Source organism: Cyprinodon tularosa, unplaced genomic scaffold (assembly GCF_016077235.1).
Source record: "Cyprinodon tularosa strain WSP-4 unplaced genomic scaffold, ASM1607723v1 ctg188, whole genome shotgun sequence".
Taxonomy (NCBI): domain Eukaryota; kingdom Metazoa; phylum Chordata; class Actinopteri; order Cyprinodontiformes; family Cyprinodontidae; genus Cyprinodon; species Cyprinodon tularosa.
Genome location: NW_024038663.1, coordinates 151,444 through 167,694, shown reverse-complemented (window position 1 = coordinate 167,694; position 16,251 = coordinate 151,444). Strand labels below are relative to the sequence as shown.

The 16,251-nt window shown below is 38.0% G+C and overlaps 1 protein-coding gene across 5 annotated transcripts in view; it reads left to right on the top strand.

Annotated features, from left to right (window-relative positions):
- nectin1b (nectin cell adhesion molecule 1b) overlaps positions 1-9,294 on the top strand; it is a 263,397-nt gene extending 254,103 nt beyond the window's left edge. For 2 of the 5 annotated variants that reach the window (XM_038282818.1, XM_038282820.1), the window contains one exon: positions 5,336-9,294. In XM_038282818.1, coding sequence (XP_038138746.1) covers positions 5,336-5,575 — 240 coding nt within the window. In that variant the 3' untranslated portion in view covers positions 5,576-9,294. The remainder of the gene's footprint in view (positions 1-5,335) is intronic. The other 3 variants (XM_038282819.1, XM_038282822.1, XM_038282821.1) reach the window with 2 other exon arrangements.
- The last annotated feature ends 6,957 nt before the right edge of the window (positions 9,295-16,251 follow it).

The following is a 16,251-nucleotide window of genomic DNA, read 5'->3' as shown; positions in this document are numbered from 1 at the left end:
GACTAATCCTTTTTTGGAAAATCTTTCATTATTGCTTTTCTCTTATATTGTCTTAATCCCACCCAATAAATCTTTTGTATGATTTAAGTCTGAGGACTGTTTTTTCCAAAAAACAAAACAAAACTGAACAGACTTCATATTTTGTGCTTGGTGATGCTTTCTTTGTTTATTTGGCCATAAATCCGAAATTGTTCTGCTAGAAGACAATGTGAAGACATATGTAATTTTACTCATAGATTACTTTTAAAAGAAAAAAATGTTTTTTTTTTAGTCTTTGAATGTCATCAACTCTAGAGAGATTACCAGAGTATCAAGCTGGGCATACAATATACATGGGTTTGGCCTTTTCTGGCCGATTCTCCAGTCCTGCAAGAATTTTTTGAATCGGGTTGAGTTTTAGCCTCATAGTGCATCCTGCGTCATGTAGCATACAGGGGGTATTGAGGGGCTATTAGCCTCTCATAATTACCTCCCGATCAGGAATTTTAAAGTCTGGGGAAAATTTTGCATGTTTTAAATTCAGTGTGCCATTGTGAGGTGTTTGTGAGCTAAACCTAAGGTTGAAGCAGAGCTACGAGCGTCTACGAGCTGAACCCACCCTACTGTGCATGTGCAAATATGGGAATTCTTCTTGTTGTTCATCCATACTGACAAGTACCACCAGTGCCATCTCTCACCACTGAGTTGACATGCAGTTTTTGGACATACACTGTGAGCAGGTAGATCACATCAGATCATCGGGCTGTTCAGTGTATGAAAAAACATTGTGCACTGTGAATATTCAAACCCTACGTTATCGCTGTGCAGTTTGAGCTGTAGCTGAGTACAAGGCTCAAAAATATCATACAGTGTATGCTCACCTTTAGAGAAATGAAATGAACATCACAGGTCAAACACTCATGATAAAACATTTAACACAAGTTGCAAAATAGCAAAAATTTGCAAATACATTTTCTTGAATTGTAGAAGGTTGTAGGCATAGTTTTTAAATGCATTAAGTTATGAGATTAAGACAAAATAATTATTTCCAATTTGTAATATTTTTGCAAATATTGCTAAAATATTTGCAATATTAACCATAACCTTGTCATGGTTAATCTTTTTATCAACAAAGAATAAACCTTTCTTCCACTTTTCAATCTGCCAAGTTGAAGAAAGGTTTATTCTCTGGTGATAAAAAGATTAACCATGACAAGGAGATCTTATCTTAGGTGTTTTCTAGATGACACATTGAAAGGGACACTATGATGATCTGAGAGCTTTTTTGCTTGAATGGTACAATGGAGTATCAGGTTGTGAAGAGACATCGAATGGCTGCTGACTATGTGGAGATATTGCAGGGGTGTACCTCATGACTGAGGGCCATCTTTTGTGAGGTAATGATTGGTTTTTGCAAAAAGACAACGCTGCAGTTCAAAATACTTTTTACAGAGAAATAACAACACTCTTTTGGACCACCCTGTGTGTTCATCTGATCTGAATCCAATTGAGACAATTTGGGATTGGCTGACAAGAGAAGAATACAAAAAGAACACCAGTCCCAGACATGAGAATGGGTGGATGCCACCCACCCCCACCCCAACTTGGAGTGATATTCTCTCAAGCCTCTTGGAAACACTAGCATCAAGCAAGCTGGAATTTTTCTTTTTTTTCTTTTTTTTGTGGTGATTAAAATGCAACTTGTGTTACACATATACAAAAATACTGCTAGAAAGCTGTTGTCCTGATAACTGTGGAACATGTACAGCAGGCCTGCCCGAAATCTGTCCTCAAGAGACACTGTTCTACAGGTTTTCAATGTTTATTGGCTTCAGTAATGCTGATTGTGATTATTGGAGTTCAGCAAAAGCCTATTGATCAGCTATCAATGGAAATCAGGGGTGCTGAAGCAGGGAAACTTCTAAAACCTGCAGGAGAGTGGCCCTTAAGGACCAACTTTGAACATGCCTGATGTACATTGTTAAGTGCTGGGTAAGGCCTTGGCTGTAATTTACAGCAACCTCACTGGTACATACATTGCAGAGACAGAGACAATTTCATGTTGAATTGTAGTTTTTGTCAATCAACCAGATGCTTCCCTAGTGACGATTATCCAAAATTGCACAGTGAAGGCCGGGTGCCCGCCAATGTCCCAGGCTGGTGGATGGGAAGAAGGCAAAGAGAACTAGACAGGATAGGCTTGATCAGACAGATGCGATAAACAGTATGAATGTTTAAATGATCCAGCAGCTTGAGGCGACCTACAGAGTGACTGGACACTCCCTGGATTTTAAATCGACTCATGAATCTGGGAGAGACTTTGTTTAAAAGTCACCCGTCAATAGCCAAACTTTTGTCCAGGTGAGTAGTGGGGAGCAGGAATCCTTCTCCGATCAGCCAGACGCCAGATGTGTTTCCCCTGACTGGTTCAAGGCATAAACGGCTGGGTTCCTAACCTGTCTGAAGTGCTGAATGTGGTGTTTGAAAGAGTTAACTGCAATGTCCTAGTCATTAGATGGAAACAGGGGAGGTTGGTATCCTAGGGAGGAATCAAATGGAGACAGACCAGTAACAGAGGAAGTATGAGATATTCCCCTAAAGCAGGGGTGTTAAACTGGTTCCAGAAAGGGCCGAGTGGCTGCAGGTTTTCTTTCCAACCAAGCAATAGCACACCAGACTCCTATCATCTCATCAAGTGAGTCCAATCTGAACATGATGACATTATGAAATGACTGGAGTCTGGTGTGCTATTGCTTGGTTGGAAAGAAAACCTGCAGCCACTCGGCCCTTTCTGGAACCAGTTTGACACCCCTGCCCTAAAGCAACTGAGTATTCCATGATGATGGGTGTGATGAACAGAGGCGGCAGAGGGATGCCTCAAGCTCCTGGTTCATGCGTGTGGATTGACCATTTGTTTGGGGATGAAAATCTGAACTGAGAGGACTCTTGGTTCCCAAAAAAGTACAAAACACCTTCCAGACCTGGGAGATAAATTGCACACACAGGTAAAACCATGAGGGATAATCATCGAAGATAGATGATCCTTCACCTCCTTATATACACACAAGTTATACTGATTGATAAATGTTCTCAGTTGTGCAGCAACACAGGTTGGCCCAGCCACCAGATAAGATCCTTTTTGATACAGGAAGCTCACTCACACCAGGAAAACAGCAAAACCCCAGACACCCTAACAGACAGAGGAAATGGCGAAAGAGAGGAAAGTTCTGTGGAGGACACCAGAAGCCCTGAGGTGTACCAGCTTGAGCTGCTGGCTTAGAGATCTCTGCATGATTGGTCCTTCCTATTGCTTAATAGGAATATATATTTAGTAATATATATTTATTTTTGTTCAGATCCAAATAATTTCTTATATTGATTTCTATCAAAAGTTGTAGAAAAAAAAGTTAGTATAAGTAGACTGCCCTGAAGGGAAAAAGCAAAATACTGAAATCATACTTTTTAAAAATAATTAATTATAGTAATGATAATAATTATAATAATATTAGAACTTTATTGAGCTCACATTGGAGAAATGTATCTTTTATCTTTGCATTTAACCCATCCCCTCTGGGAGCAGTGGGCTGCCATTGTGTGGTGTCCGGGGAGCAGTGTGGGGTTAAGGGTCTTGCTCAGGGAACGGGAGTGCAGCTTGTGGGTATCAAGCCGGGTACTTGCAACCTTCTCAGAGCACAAGCTCTGCACACTCCTCTAACCCACTGGCCAACACTTTAATAATTGGGTTTTTGCCATGAATTGTGGTGAGCCACTGGATTGATGAATTTGATATCTAAAGAAAGAAGAAATCTAATGGAGGCAAACAGCATTCCTGATGTCAACAACATATTAAAATATCACCTATGTAGTTAACACACTGTAATAAATGGTGATTTAAATGGGCTATTATAAAATTAACTAAATAACTATACAGCCATAATGTGCTACTGTATGTTAATGACTTTAACCTTAAAAACAGATTATACATGGAACTTCAGTAATAAATGACCTGATAATTCTGAACAGGTTTACTTTAATAGGAGTTAATTTACAAATCTAACATGATCATATAAAAGCTCTGGATTTTGTATATTTTCTAACTTTCTGAGTACCAACAGTCTTTGAGGGATCTAAAGGCTGGTCCTAATGTGGTGGACCCCCATGTTTAATGTTAGGAATTCAGTTTAGAGGTATGGTATGAATTCACTTTAGGTTAAGGTTAGAAATTTACTAATACTTATGATTAGGATACATGTCAGGGCTAGGGTAGATTGATGGATAGAAATACAAACTTGTGTGTATATTCTTGTTTTTGTTACCTTGTGTGGACTGTTTAAGGATATTTCTTGTTAAATATCCAACATTGTTTGGACTTACAGGCATTTGTGGAGACCACCCAACCAGTCCAATAAGGAAAGTTGTCTTCTTGGGGTTGGGGTTAGGTTTGGCTCTAAGCTCTAGATAGAATGTTGGTTCTGGTTAAGTATATGTTGATAGTGGTTTGCATAAGGCTAAGGTTCTGGTTAAGGCTGTACAATTGAATGGATGCTAATGAAAAGTCCCCATAAAACATAGAAACAAAACTTAAGTGTGTGTTTGTAAAATAATTGCTGTTGCATGTATTGTCTTACTTGTTCAACTGTTTAACACTGTAGGGAGCAAAGTCATGTTTTATATCTAAATCAATAACTTGAGGGAATATCACAAGCAAATTGTGATTAAGGATTCAAAAATGGCTTCTGAACATTATTACAGTTTCTTAGTAACTGCGACTTAAGATATAGATATTTATGGAGCAAATAAGTTCAGACTGTTTTTATACTTAATCAGTTCATACATAATTTGTTATTCAAAAATAATGTAAGCAAAATTTCTGAATTTGTTTAGGAAATAAATATGATTTAAATAACTTAAAGGAGTCCATCTCTTGACCTTTAAAACCTTTAAGACCCATTTGCTTTAGTTTTAAATCTATTGATTCCCTTTCATGATCAGCATTTTTAAGAAAAAGAAATGTTTGCTATTTTCATCAGTACCACTAATTCATAAACAATAGGACCCTAATTAAAAACAGTTTGAGGGCAATTATGCATATGTGTCATTTTCTGCTGCATCTGCTCCTGTTATTAGCTGCCCTTAACAATGTTCACTTATTGAAATATAAACTAAGACTTTGTTACGAGGATTTGGATTTATCAGAAAATCTGGCAAAAGTCCACAAAGACAGACATGTATGATTAATAGAGATTGCTGTATGGGTGAATTTTAGCTTGTTTAATGTTATATTTTTTAAGAATATAAAGGGATTCTTGACTGATGAAAAAAAAAAAATGCTCCAATGTGTATATTTTCTTTGCAGGAAACTGGGAAGCAACCAGAAGAGCTGTTGAACCCAGCTGAATACATGGGCTACCAACGAGTCTGCAACATAGAACAACTCCCCGAGTCTCAGTCTGCTCCGGCCTGCCCTCCTGTTACTTTCTTGCCTCAGCATCCTTACACTCAGCACCCAACTAACGAGCCGATGTACTCCAATACAAGCTTTCCCACCAATGCTCCCCGGGCTGCATTTTCTTTCCCCAAGGAACAATCCGTGTGAGCGTCCAATATCACTATTTGTCTTAGCAAGAGGCAACTGGTCAGTCCAACAAATGCTCCAAAAAAGCGCTGTTAAAGAGATGTATGTCCATCCAGGACTTTGCGTATATATTTGTCAAGCTTAAAGTTGTTGTGGGCTCTCCCCTGCCTTTTCTAAACCTGTCCCTCCACCCCTTGTGTTTTGTGTGCTGCTTGCTCCACAGAAGAAGTAGGAAATAAATGACCTTGTGATTTTTGCCACCGAATGCCTGCCTCCACCACTTGAGCCTTCAACCCTTGTATGTGCCCACTTTTCCTGTTTGCTTTATAATGCTCCTCCCACCTTTGAATGCAGTGCCTTGAAAAAGTATTTTTCCCTTTGAACTTTTCCCATTCTGTTGCATTGCAACCACAATATGTATGTATTTGTGCAGAATACTATGTGATAGACCTATACAGAGTATTTTACAATTGTAATGTGAAAGAGTTGACTATATTTTTTTATAGGACAAAAAGCTTAAAGAGTAATGTGCATTATTTTTTGCTCTTTTTTGACCCTGTAATTTCTATAGAATTAAGTTATTTGGGTTTTTTACTGTAGGTCGTTTCTAAATAGTCTTCATAAAAGAGTTGTAAGCAAGTATTTAAAGGCAGAAAAAGGCCAGTTTGAGGTATATCAGACGAAATCCAATTCACAAAATTGTTAAACTGTTTTAGTTAAATGTAGTCAAAATGAAAACAAATCAAACAAATCAAAAACATGATGATAGCATCATGCTCTGATAATTCTCTGTTCTGTAGCTTCAAGCTAGAGGGTAGCTTTGCTTTATTTACTTTATGAGCTGGAAAAATAATTTTAACACGTTTTTAAGCGAGAAAGTCCACCTCCAAACATTGTCTGAGCTTGTGGGGGATTACCTGCTGCCCTTTGCAGTGGCTGGAAGTAAATATAAGAAGTTTTTAAGGTTAGTGGTAAAAACTGCAAGTACTAGAGTATATAATTGAATATTTTTTTGTTGGCAGGTTTTAACATTTCAGTTAATTTGGGTATTTAAAAACTTTTTCGTCATAGTTCATAAAAACAATGTTTTAGTTTAGCAATAATGATTAGACCTCACTCTTTGTTCCTTCCACATAACAATTTTTTAACTTTGGAGTTTAGCTCCCATTATATTTATTTATATATCATATGCATACAGCTCCGCAGAAGCGATCACAGCCTGCAGGTTGTGTATGTCTCCCCCAAAAAAACTCCTGGGTAAGCTTTTCTGATTGGTTGATGCTCCAACGGCAAAAGTTAAATTTGCTGAACTCCAGCATCGAACATGTGGGCGCTCCAACGCTGAATACTCTGATGCCAGAGCAATCGAAATGCGCCGCTACCAATGATCGAATACACCGTGGGGCCCCTTTAAGCTGTCCCCCATAGATGTTGCTTGTAAACTAGATGGTTTTGACGCCCCAATGCCTTTGATGTGAATGCAGGTTTAGATGTTTTAAAATCGCAAACGGTATAACAAGACTTTATTTTCTGTTAGTAACTGAAAGGGGCAGATTTGAAATTTAAACCACACTCTTCAAATACTGTACTGTATGATTTTTCTTTAACCTCACAGCTATGTTATATTTTATGTTGGTCTATCACATAGAATTCTAGAATATATTTAAGGTTGTGACTGTAATGTTACTAAATCTTGAGAAGTTCAGAACATAAATGCTTTTGAGAGGAACTGTGTAAGGCATTTTTGCTAACCATTCAATCATGTACAGAAAATTATTTTTTGTTAGTTTTTCTCCCCCACCTCCTCACAGCTCTTGTCACTTTTCGTAGGGATGTGCTTTTTTGTTTAGTTGCTTGCTTAAAGGTCATACTATACTGTGATTGTGATTGGGTGTTTCTTTAGTAAAGGTAAAAAAAAAAAATATTAAAACTTTAGTTATGACATGGACCATCCAGTTTATTACCTTGTAGAAATTTTTATCTGCAAGTTTCCAACACAATCCTACATCATCATTTAGAAATATTCTGCTGTTAAGATCAGCTGTTTTGAAACTGTGGATGCACCAATCATTCTATTCCTGACCTAGACAGATTTCTCATTAAAGGATTGGGAAATTATGATTTATGTATCCCCCTTTATTTAACTAAATAAACTGCATCAAAGTATACTCTGTTGGATTGTGTCTTGGTTTGGATGCATTTTATGAGGGGAACAAAATCAAATCTTACCAACAGTTGGGGAAAATGAGGAGAATCTGACTAATGTGGATTGGTTTGATTGATTGATGCATCTTTAAGTATAACAGAATGTTATCTTCACTAACTAGAACTGAAATCAAAGGGCTTGAACTCAACAGCAATTATTATTTTTTCATGCACATTGTTAGCAAATTATCTACCAGTAGTTGCCAAACACAATGCTTCTGTCACATTTTGATCATTTGCATTTCAAGCCAACAATAGAACTACCTTATTCTAAGGCAAATAAAACATACTGTTGATGATTAGCAATGCAATGCACTATCCCAGTTTACATGACTGCTTTACCATATGCTCTATTTTCCATATCTTTATGTAACAACGCACGTTTTTTTACAGGCTTTGTTGAGGCTTGTTTCTTTGTGGGTCGTTTGCACAGTTATCAAGTAACGGGTTATTTTTCCTTGATGCAGGAGTAATACGTGAAGACAATCACATATTTAGCTTGTCCTTAGGAAACAGCAGTAATTAGTTGAGCTGTCTTTACAAAAAAATAAAAAATTCCAAGGACAACCAACACATTTAATGTATTTAATTTTTTTTTTTTTTTTATGATTTGTATTATTAATGCTTAAAGATTTACAACCAGTCTGTGTTAGTGCTAAACTGTATTTTTTTGAGAATGGGACGGTATATGAAATAACACTTATTTTCAGAGTCCATTGTACAGTGTTACTTTTCATTTCAGACCATATATAAGCTAAAATGTTAGAGCCAGTTTCAGGATGCTGTCTCCTGCACACAAACCCTCATTACACAAAATATGCAGAAAAATTGGAAGTTCACATTTTTTTGCCATGTCGAAAGTATGTTTTGGAAAAAAAAAAATCATTAAAATGACTTCTTGTGTTTGTACTTGATGTGAAATAAAATTAAAAAATCCTGACAATGTTGAAAGGTAATTTAGTGTTTACTCATAATGGTGGTTATTGGAATAGAGTTAAAAGTTGTGAGACTTTCTCCTGTGCTCACCTTGTTGTCTTGCAATGGCTCTGTGTGCTAGCGTTTAGTTTAAGCAGTGGTGTCTGCTTGGAACCGCTGAAGGACTTTATATAGCTGTTCCTGCTGTGTGGAAAAAAAAAAAGCACTGAAACACATCTTTTTGTCTTTTTGTGACACATTTAATATTAATAAGCCCCTCCCTTTTTCTTATTATTTTTAATATTATTGTTGATAAAACGTTTATGCCTTTTGTGAGATAAAGGTTCTGCTATTGTTTTTTCTTTTGTTAATTTTTAAACCAATAACAAATACTAGAAGCCGTATTTGTTTTTTAAAATGTCCCACACATTAAAATAAACTTCTAGAACTAGACATTTTATGGCCCAGACTGATGTTATGAAAAGGAGTGATGCAGTTTAACCTGTTTTGTTAGTTTGTTTTACAATTTACAGGTGATGTTTGATGTAAATATAAACATTGTATCTAATATGTGGGCAAATATGTCATAAAGTTTAACATTAAACTTCACAAACTTCCCATTTTGTGACTAATATTTCTTCATTCATCTATTTTTTTGTGGTTTCATAGATAAATTTGAAGAATCTTTGCTCAGTGTTTAGATTTGATGAAAGTGTAACCTGTGCTAAGATTACTGTTCTAGGTTTCTAGGTTAAATTCAGATTGGTTGATGAAAAATATTTGGAACATTACATAAAAAAGAGAAGAAATCACCAAGTAAAATGAACAGAAAATTATACTGAATTATATAGGAAATAAAGCCCTGGATGTTATGTACAGAACTGAACCCTTTCCAGCATCTAATATTTGTCCACCGTAAGAAATCAACAGATTTCAACCTGATCAACCCTGAATAAGATGCTAATCAATGTCTTTTTACAATTAGTTGTGACTCCAGTGTCAGTTATACTGTTGCAGGTTCACTGTTTCAAAATAAAAAAGAAGAAAAGTCCAGTCAATGGTCAATATCTGAGTGCTTTTGTAAGTCTGGCTGCAAATTTAGGGCTCAACAGTCCTACCACAGTGTTAAATTCCTTGATGAAGGAGCAGGCTGGTTTCTTCTTAAGATAAACAGTAAATCAACTCACACCCTCAAGAATCAAAGGTGATGGCTCTGTGTTTGGGTTTAGCTCACCATCTCCCTCATCAGAAAGAATTTAACTTTCAAAAGTTTTCCAGAATAAAAAAAAACTGATCTATACAAATTAGACAATGACATCTAACATCTATAAAACCACAAACTATTTGCTAATGGTATGCAACAAAACATGGAACAAGGAGTCTGACCCCTTAGCTTTTAAATGGCTGAGGAATTTTCAAGAAGTAAAACTAGTAATTGCCCTAGTTGCTGTTTGCTATTTTACTGCACTGTCCTAACTCATCAAGACATGTCAAAATTTACATATATTGTCAATGTTCTTGTCTTCAAATTCAGCCTGGTGTATCACACAATTTACACAATTCAATTAGTTGCATACCAACCTTTTGATTTTGCAGCAATCTACAATTAGTTAATTCTAAACCAATTCATCAGTTCACTTTAGCACAACTCCCTCCTGGTTCCATTCTGCAATCTATGGATTATTGAAACTTCTCTGAGGTATATATTTGTTGTATTGGAAACAGATAACGTAGCATAAGGTTTGTTACCGCTCACATTCATGCCCTACCCATTTTGAATGGATGCTGAGGTGAAATCACTTGTATCGAAAGTCAAATATTAAATTATGACTCTGGAAGTTGACATTTAGCTGAGGTCCACCACTCATGGACAGTTCTCGTGGTTAGTAACAGGAGTAAAAGAGTCAGTGTAAAAGCACTTCTCCAGAGTATTGCCAACTTTATCCAACCCTCAAATGTGTTCCCTTGTACGTCTAAGTTAGCACTCAGCACATACACTGGAACACAGCACAACAACGTATCGGAACAACTGACTGGTTCAGATAGATGGACAACACATTTCTGAACCAGTCATCAATCACATCAACTCTGTGGATGCAAACATCAAGTTCACTAAAGAGAATGCCAATAACAACATCTTGCCGTTTTTGGATTGTGCCGTGCACATTGAGGACAACAGAAATCTTGATACTGAGGTTTACAGGAAACCTACAGATGCAGACCAATACTTTCATTTTGACTCAAATCACCCACTGGAACATAAGCTTTCTGTGATGAAAGCTCTGAGCAACTGGTCTGACGGTATTCTATCAATTAAAGAGGAGAAATAAACGGAACAAAAACCTGTTAGGAAATCACATGATGCATGTGGTTATCCAAACCTGGTGTTTTTTAAGTTGACCAAAACAACTTGAAGGAAGAACAACTCTGCATGTGTCTGACATTTCTGAGAAACTCTTAAGGATTCTCCCAAAACACAACATAATGGTGAATGTCAAAAAGAGAAAAGCTATTTTAGTAGCCTCTGACATGGAATGTGTGCAGAAGGATGTACCTCAATGCAGCTTAAATAGGTCAGTGCTCCAACTAGAGACTGCTGTGGTGGGAGCCAACAGAAATGACAAAGATTCCTAGATAGGTGTCGAAACATAGTAAAAAAAACAATTGTGTGAAAGTCCAGTTGCCTTCCATTTTAAGCCTGTTTGTGATTACTCAAAGCTTCTAATCACTTGATTAAAGCTTTATATTCATAAAAGCACCATAGTTTTTTATACATCTGCACACAATTTTGGAATTTAGTCAGGTCAGAAATAAAAGCTCTCAAGTAGGGCTAGCCGGTCAATAGTGGGCAATAATGGACTGTTCCTCTACAACGTAAAAAAAAAGAGAGATAGGAGTTAATTTTGAACATTGCTGTGATGTTCATCAGCCAAACTGCCATTTCAAACCACAATTCCCAACCCAGATTCCCGTCTAGTACATAATCACCTCAGGCAGTCAGTTATAGTACACTATCATGTAAAGACTCTTTTTGATTTGTTTTTTTTTTTAAACTGGGCATAGCCTTTATTTTCCATGACTCTGGGAGGGTTTGCCTCTACATGATTTCATCATAGGCCTATGTACTGTTGTGTACTTTACAGATATAATTACATTATCGTGGTAAAGTTTGAAGGCTGAAGTTTAATATGGCAGGCAAATTCAACTTTAAGGTTCTAACCCACATGCAGAGACACACTCAGAAAAACAAGGGTAAAAGTTAACTGGTTTATCTGTAGGTTAACAAGAACAGAGTGAGAGGTTATACAGCAGGGTAAACTCAGATGAACCTTAGCAGACTGGTGAACCACAACCGGAAACTCTGAAGGGGACATCAAAATGATCAGTTCAAGGCCCGTAGGAAATATGACTGAGACTTGTAATATACAGGAGGGGACTCACGTTTGGGGGGCTCTTGGTTTTCCTTAGGATCCAGTTTGTGGGGTTTTATCCAGAGATGAATGAACTCGTTGGAGGGCGCACAGGTAGACTAGCGTTGGGTCCAGAGTAGCAAATTAATGCACTATGACCAGTTTTTCCTGAAGCAGACTTGAACGGATCTGGTGAAGGTTTCCCCTTGCTCAATGTGACTCAAATAATTCCTTCCAGAAAACACAAAAACAACCCACACAAACTGGAATCCTAACAGGTTGAAAACATACAGTGGAAGAGCAGTTCTTGAATTAGTTCCAATCTTGTCTACAGTGGCTAGCTTCATTGCCATTTTGGAGAGACAGAGCAACACTTTCAATAGCAAGGGTAAATGTAAATATACAGCTGTGTTTTTTTTTTACTGACTTTAGTTGGATTTCCATTTCTTTTACCTGGTCACCTATCACACAGCCTTTCTTGACAAGATTATCTTACAATGCAAAGATTGTCATCCACAAAATGGAACTTTAACACCAGAACTCCCAAGGCCATCATTTTGACGGTTCTGAGACTTTAAAAATAAAACCTGAAAAAATAAATATGTATAATTTTAATTCTATCTCCCACAGCTGTCATTTTGACGGCTCTAATAGTTTTATTGCAAATTCTTCCCGTGGTTGATCGATGTTCGGTACCGTTGCTTAGCAATCAACATTCTACCCAGGAGACTCTGGAATCTTTGGCTAATACGAAAAAAGGGTTTTCAGAAGAAATCCAACCGCATTACAGGCTTTAGGAATGCTTCAGTATATTCATGATAGCAATTCGGGTGGAGATGGAGAGACCAATGATGATGATGGAGTCTGAGGACGAATCAACCACCCCCGGCAAAATGCAGATGTATCAGTGGCCCATCAGATGATAGAGAAACTTTTATTTAAGGTTTGGATAAGGCGATTATAATATTATAAACTGTTATGGTGACATTTTAGTGACAGAGGGTAGTACAACTAATAAACTTTATTTATACAGTATCCCGACAATCAGCTGAGGGTGACTCCGCTCAACCCGCAGTCAACCTCTCCTTCTCCTCAGTAGAAGGACCACAGTGATCAACAGAGAAAACAGGAGACGTTTGAGTCAGAATGAGCTCACCGAGGCCGAGGGACCCACCTTATATGTGAAGAACAACATCGATGATGCAGAGCGCCTTTCTCTGTTTAGTTGACACTGATATGCTAGCTCAAATATGGGACTGCACCATCACTGAAGCATGTAGGGTTTTGGGGGATTAGCATCGATGAGCTCATGGTGTTTATCGGTCTGATTTATATCTGTTGAGCATACTGGGGGAGAAATATGGAGCTATCCAGCTTTGAGTGGGGCATCAACTTCCTCACAGAAACAATGCCTCGAAAATGTTTTAAAACCATAATGGGTTTCCTGTGCTTTGATAAAAAAAGAGACAAGGAGTGAATGTGTCCGTATTTCAAATTTTGAGCCGATAAATTAGTTCTGGGAAGAGTTTGTAAAAAAAACAGCATATCCGCTTACAACCCTGAAGCTGACATCACTGTAGATGAGCGACTCCTTCTCACCAAGGCCCACTGCAGCATCCTGCAGTACATGGCCAATAGTCCTCATAAGTTTGGCATCAAAATGTGGCTTGCAGCGTATGCCAACACTAAATATATTTTGAATGGTGCACCTTATCATGGCAGGGATAAAACAAGGACAGCGGGTCAGTGGCTGGGGGACGGCGTGGAGCCTAGTGGAGACCTTTACATGAAGGGGGAGAAATGTAACAACTGACAACTTTTTTACATCTCTAAAATTTGCTTGTCTTGTTGGTAGAATGAATAAGAGCAGAAGAGAGCTCTTCCTTGTGTAAGAAAAAGAAACTCTGCAGAGTACTAAAGTGTTAAAAAACAATGCTGTGATATTGGTTTAGGCGTGGATGTGTTTGATCAGATGATTCGGAAATATTCTGTAAAAGCACCAACGTGAAGGTGGCCTGTGTCTGTCTTTTACAACCTCCTGGACATAGCAGCTATAGATGCCGGGAGCTGAGCTGTTTGAACATCACCCTCTCATGCAGGGATTTTTATCCTTGAACTGGCCAAATGACTGGCCAATGACATGCGCTCCAGAAAGCCACGTTACCGCCCCGTCAGCTGCAGAAGAGCCAGTTTTGCAGAGGCAAAGAAAACAGTACCAGGTGTGTCAGAGCTGCACAAAAAACCGTTCATATCACATTTGTTATAAATGTGTAAAGGTGATGTGCGGGAAATGTGCCATTGGAATTCTTGTCACCGTCAAAAAATGTATTTTAGCAGTTTTTTTAAATCCTGTAAATAGTTTTTTCCCCCCATTTTTTTATATTTAAATTTTAAAAATGTTTACTATTTGATTTAAAACTATTTGTTGTTCTCAAACACAAACAATCATTCCATTTGCTGTCAAACCAATCAATTTATGTAAATAAAATTGTCTTATTTTACAATTTTTTTTTTAATTCAAAACATAGACTACAAATAATAATGTCATATAATCCGGCCTTAATACGGCTCCTAGGTGGGGCACAGTTTACATTTTTTGCAGTTCTCCTGGTACCCTGACTTGTCTATGTCCCTCAACTGCTGAGCCTGCCTGTCTGCATCTGTGCTTGTCGTGTATGAGCTTGCTTCTGGGCTCATTGGAACTCAGAATGGGCCTTCAAGCTCTTTGGATTCCTGGAACCCTGGATCTGTCTGTTCCTGTATTGATCGTAAGCCTTGACCGGGCCGAGGACTCCTTGATTCCAGAACTGTCTAGTTTGATCTGTTTTCCCTGACCTGGATCGGATTCCTGCCTGCTCACTGAGGTTATTGCATCGGTGACACTCTGGGCAGCTCTGCGCCACAGCTAGTTTCGAAGTCCATCGGCTGCATCCTGCCTTCCTTGGAGTAGATGGACTAAACTGTTAAACCAGGTAAGTGACTTAAATAATCATCTCCCCCGTCAGATTATCATGGTCACTTACCTGTGTTTCTCCCTCCAGAGTGTCAGTTGTTGGGTGGTGCCCCGCCTCCCCTCAGTGCACATATCCACACCCCCACGTTTCCTGTTATGTGTTATGTTAATAAACAATTTGAACTTTCCCGCTGTCTGTCTCGCCTTGAACGCTGGGTCCATATGTTGTTTTTATATTTCATCTTCAACTGCTGAGAGCTGCATTTTTCCCATGCCAGATTGCACTGAAATATGATACATTGATATACCACTAAACTAGTGTTCCCCCATAAAGTTATTGTGATTACAGCATGTTATGGTAGGCTGTTTAAAGCAACAATTATGGTAAAAAGCATGGCAGACCAGCATGTCTAATGCTAGTACTAGTCTGCGTATTTCAAACGCATCTACTGGTATTTCTGATGCCAGTTTTGCAGAGCGCTTGGCAGAATGGTATGAACTAACAAAGGAAAGGAAAGGAAACTCACGTTTTTGTGCAAACTGCCCACCGGAACTTAACACCAGAATTCCGTAAAAGTAAAAAGAAAATTCCACTGGACTTGGTTTTCAAGATTTGAAGATGTTTCGCCACCACTCCAGGAAGCTTTCTCAATTCAAATGTCTGGATTCACAGTGAGTTTGAGTCTTTATATAGACAAGGCCTTGTATTATTTGGAAACATGCAAATGAAAACCGATTCGAAACGTAGATGGTTCCTATAATCTGCAAGTTTCCTAAGCAATTTCTCATACTCACGCGTTATTCCGAGGGTGTCTTCCCCAAAATGGAGTGCAATATGCTGATGAAGATTCTCAGTCTTCCAGGTCATAGTCATTTCATAAAAGTTTACTTTTACGGAATTAACACTAGAAGTCCCAGTAAATTTTATGTTTTCCTGCAAGCCCCTCTCCCCTCATCAAGTTTGTGTATTCACTCTACCTTGCAAAGTGTCCTTGTTGTAATGCAAATACTGTAACTTGTGATATGACCTGCCCATCTACACGAGGCTGGATAAAGGCTGAAACAAACTGGCATCAGAACAAGAGCATTTTTTCCCAGCACTTTTCATTACCTGCCCCTACAACATCAGACTTTTTTGCAGGAATATATTGATAAGTCATATCTAAATATTTAATTTAGGCAAACCTATTGAACAACCAGCAAGAACAACAACG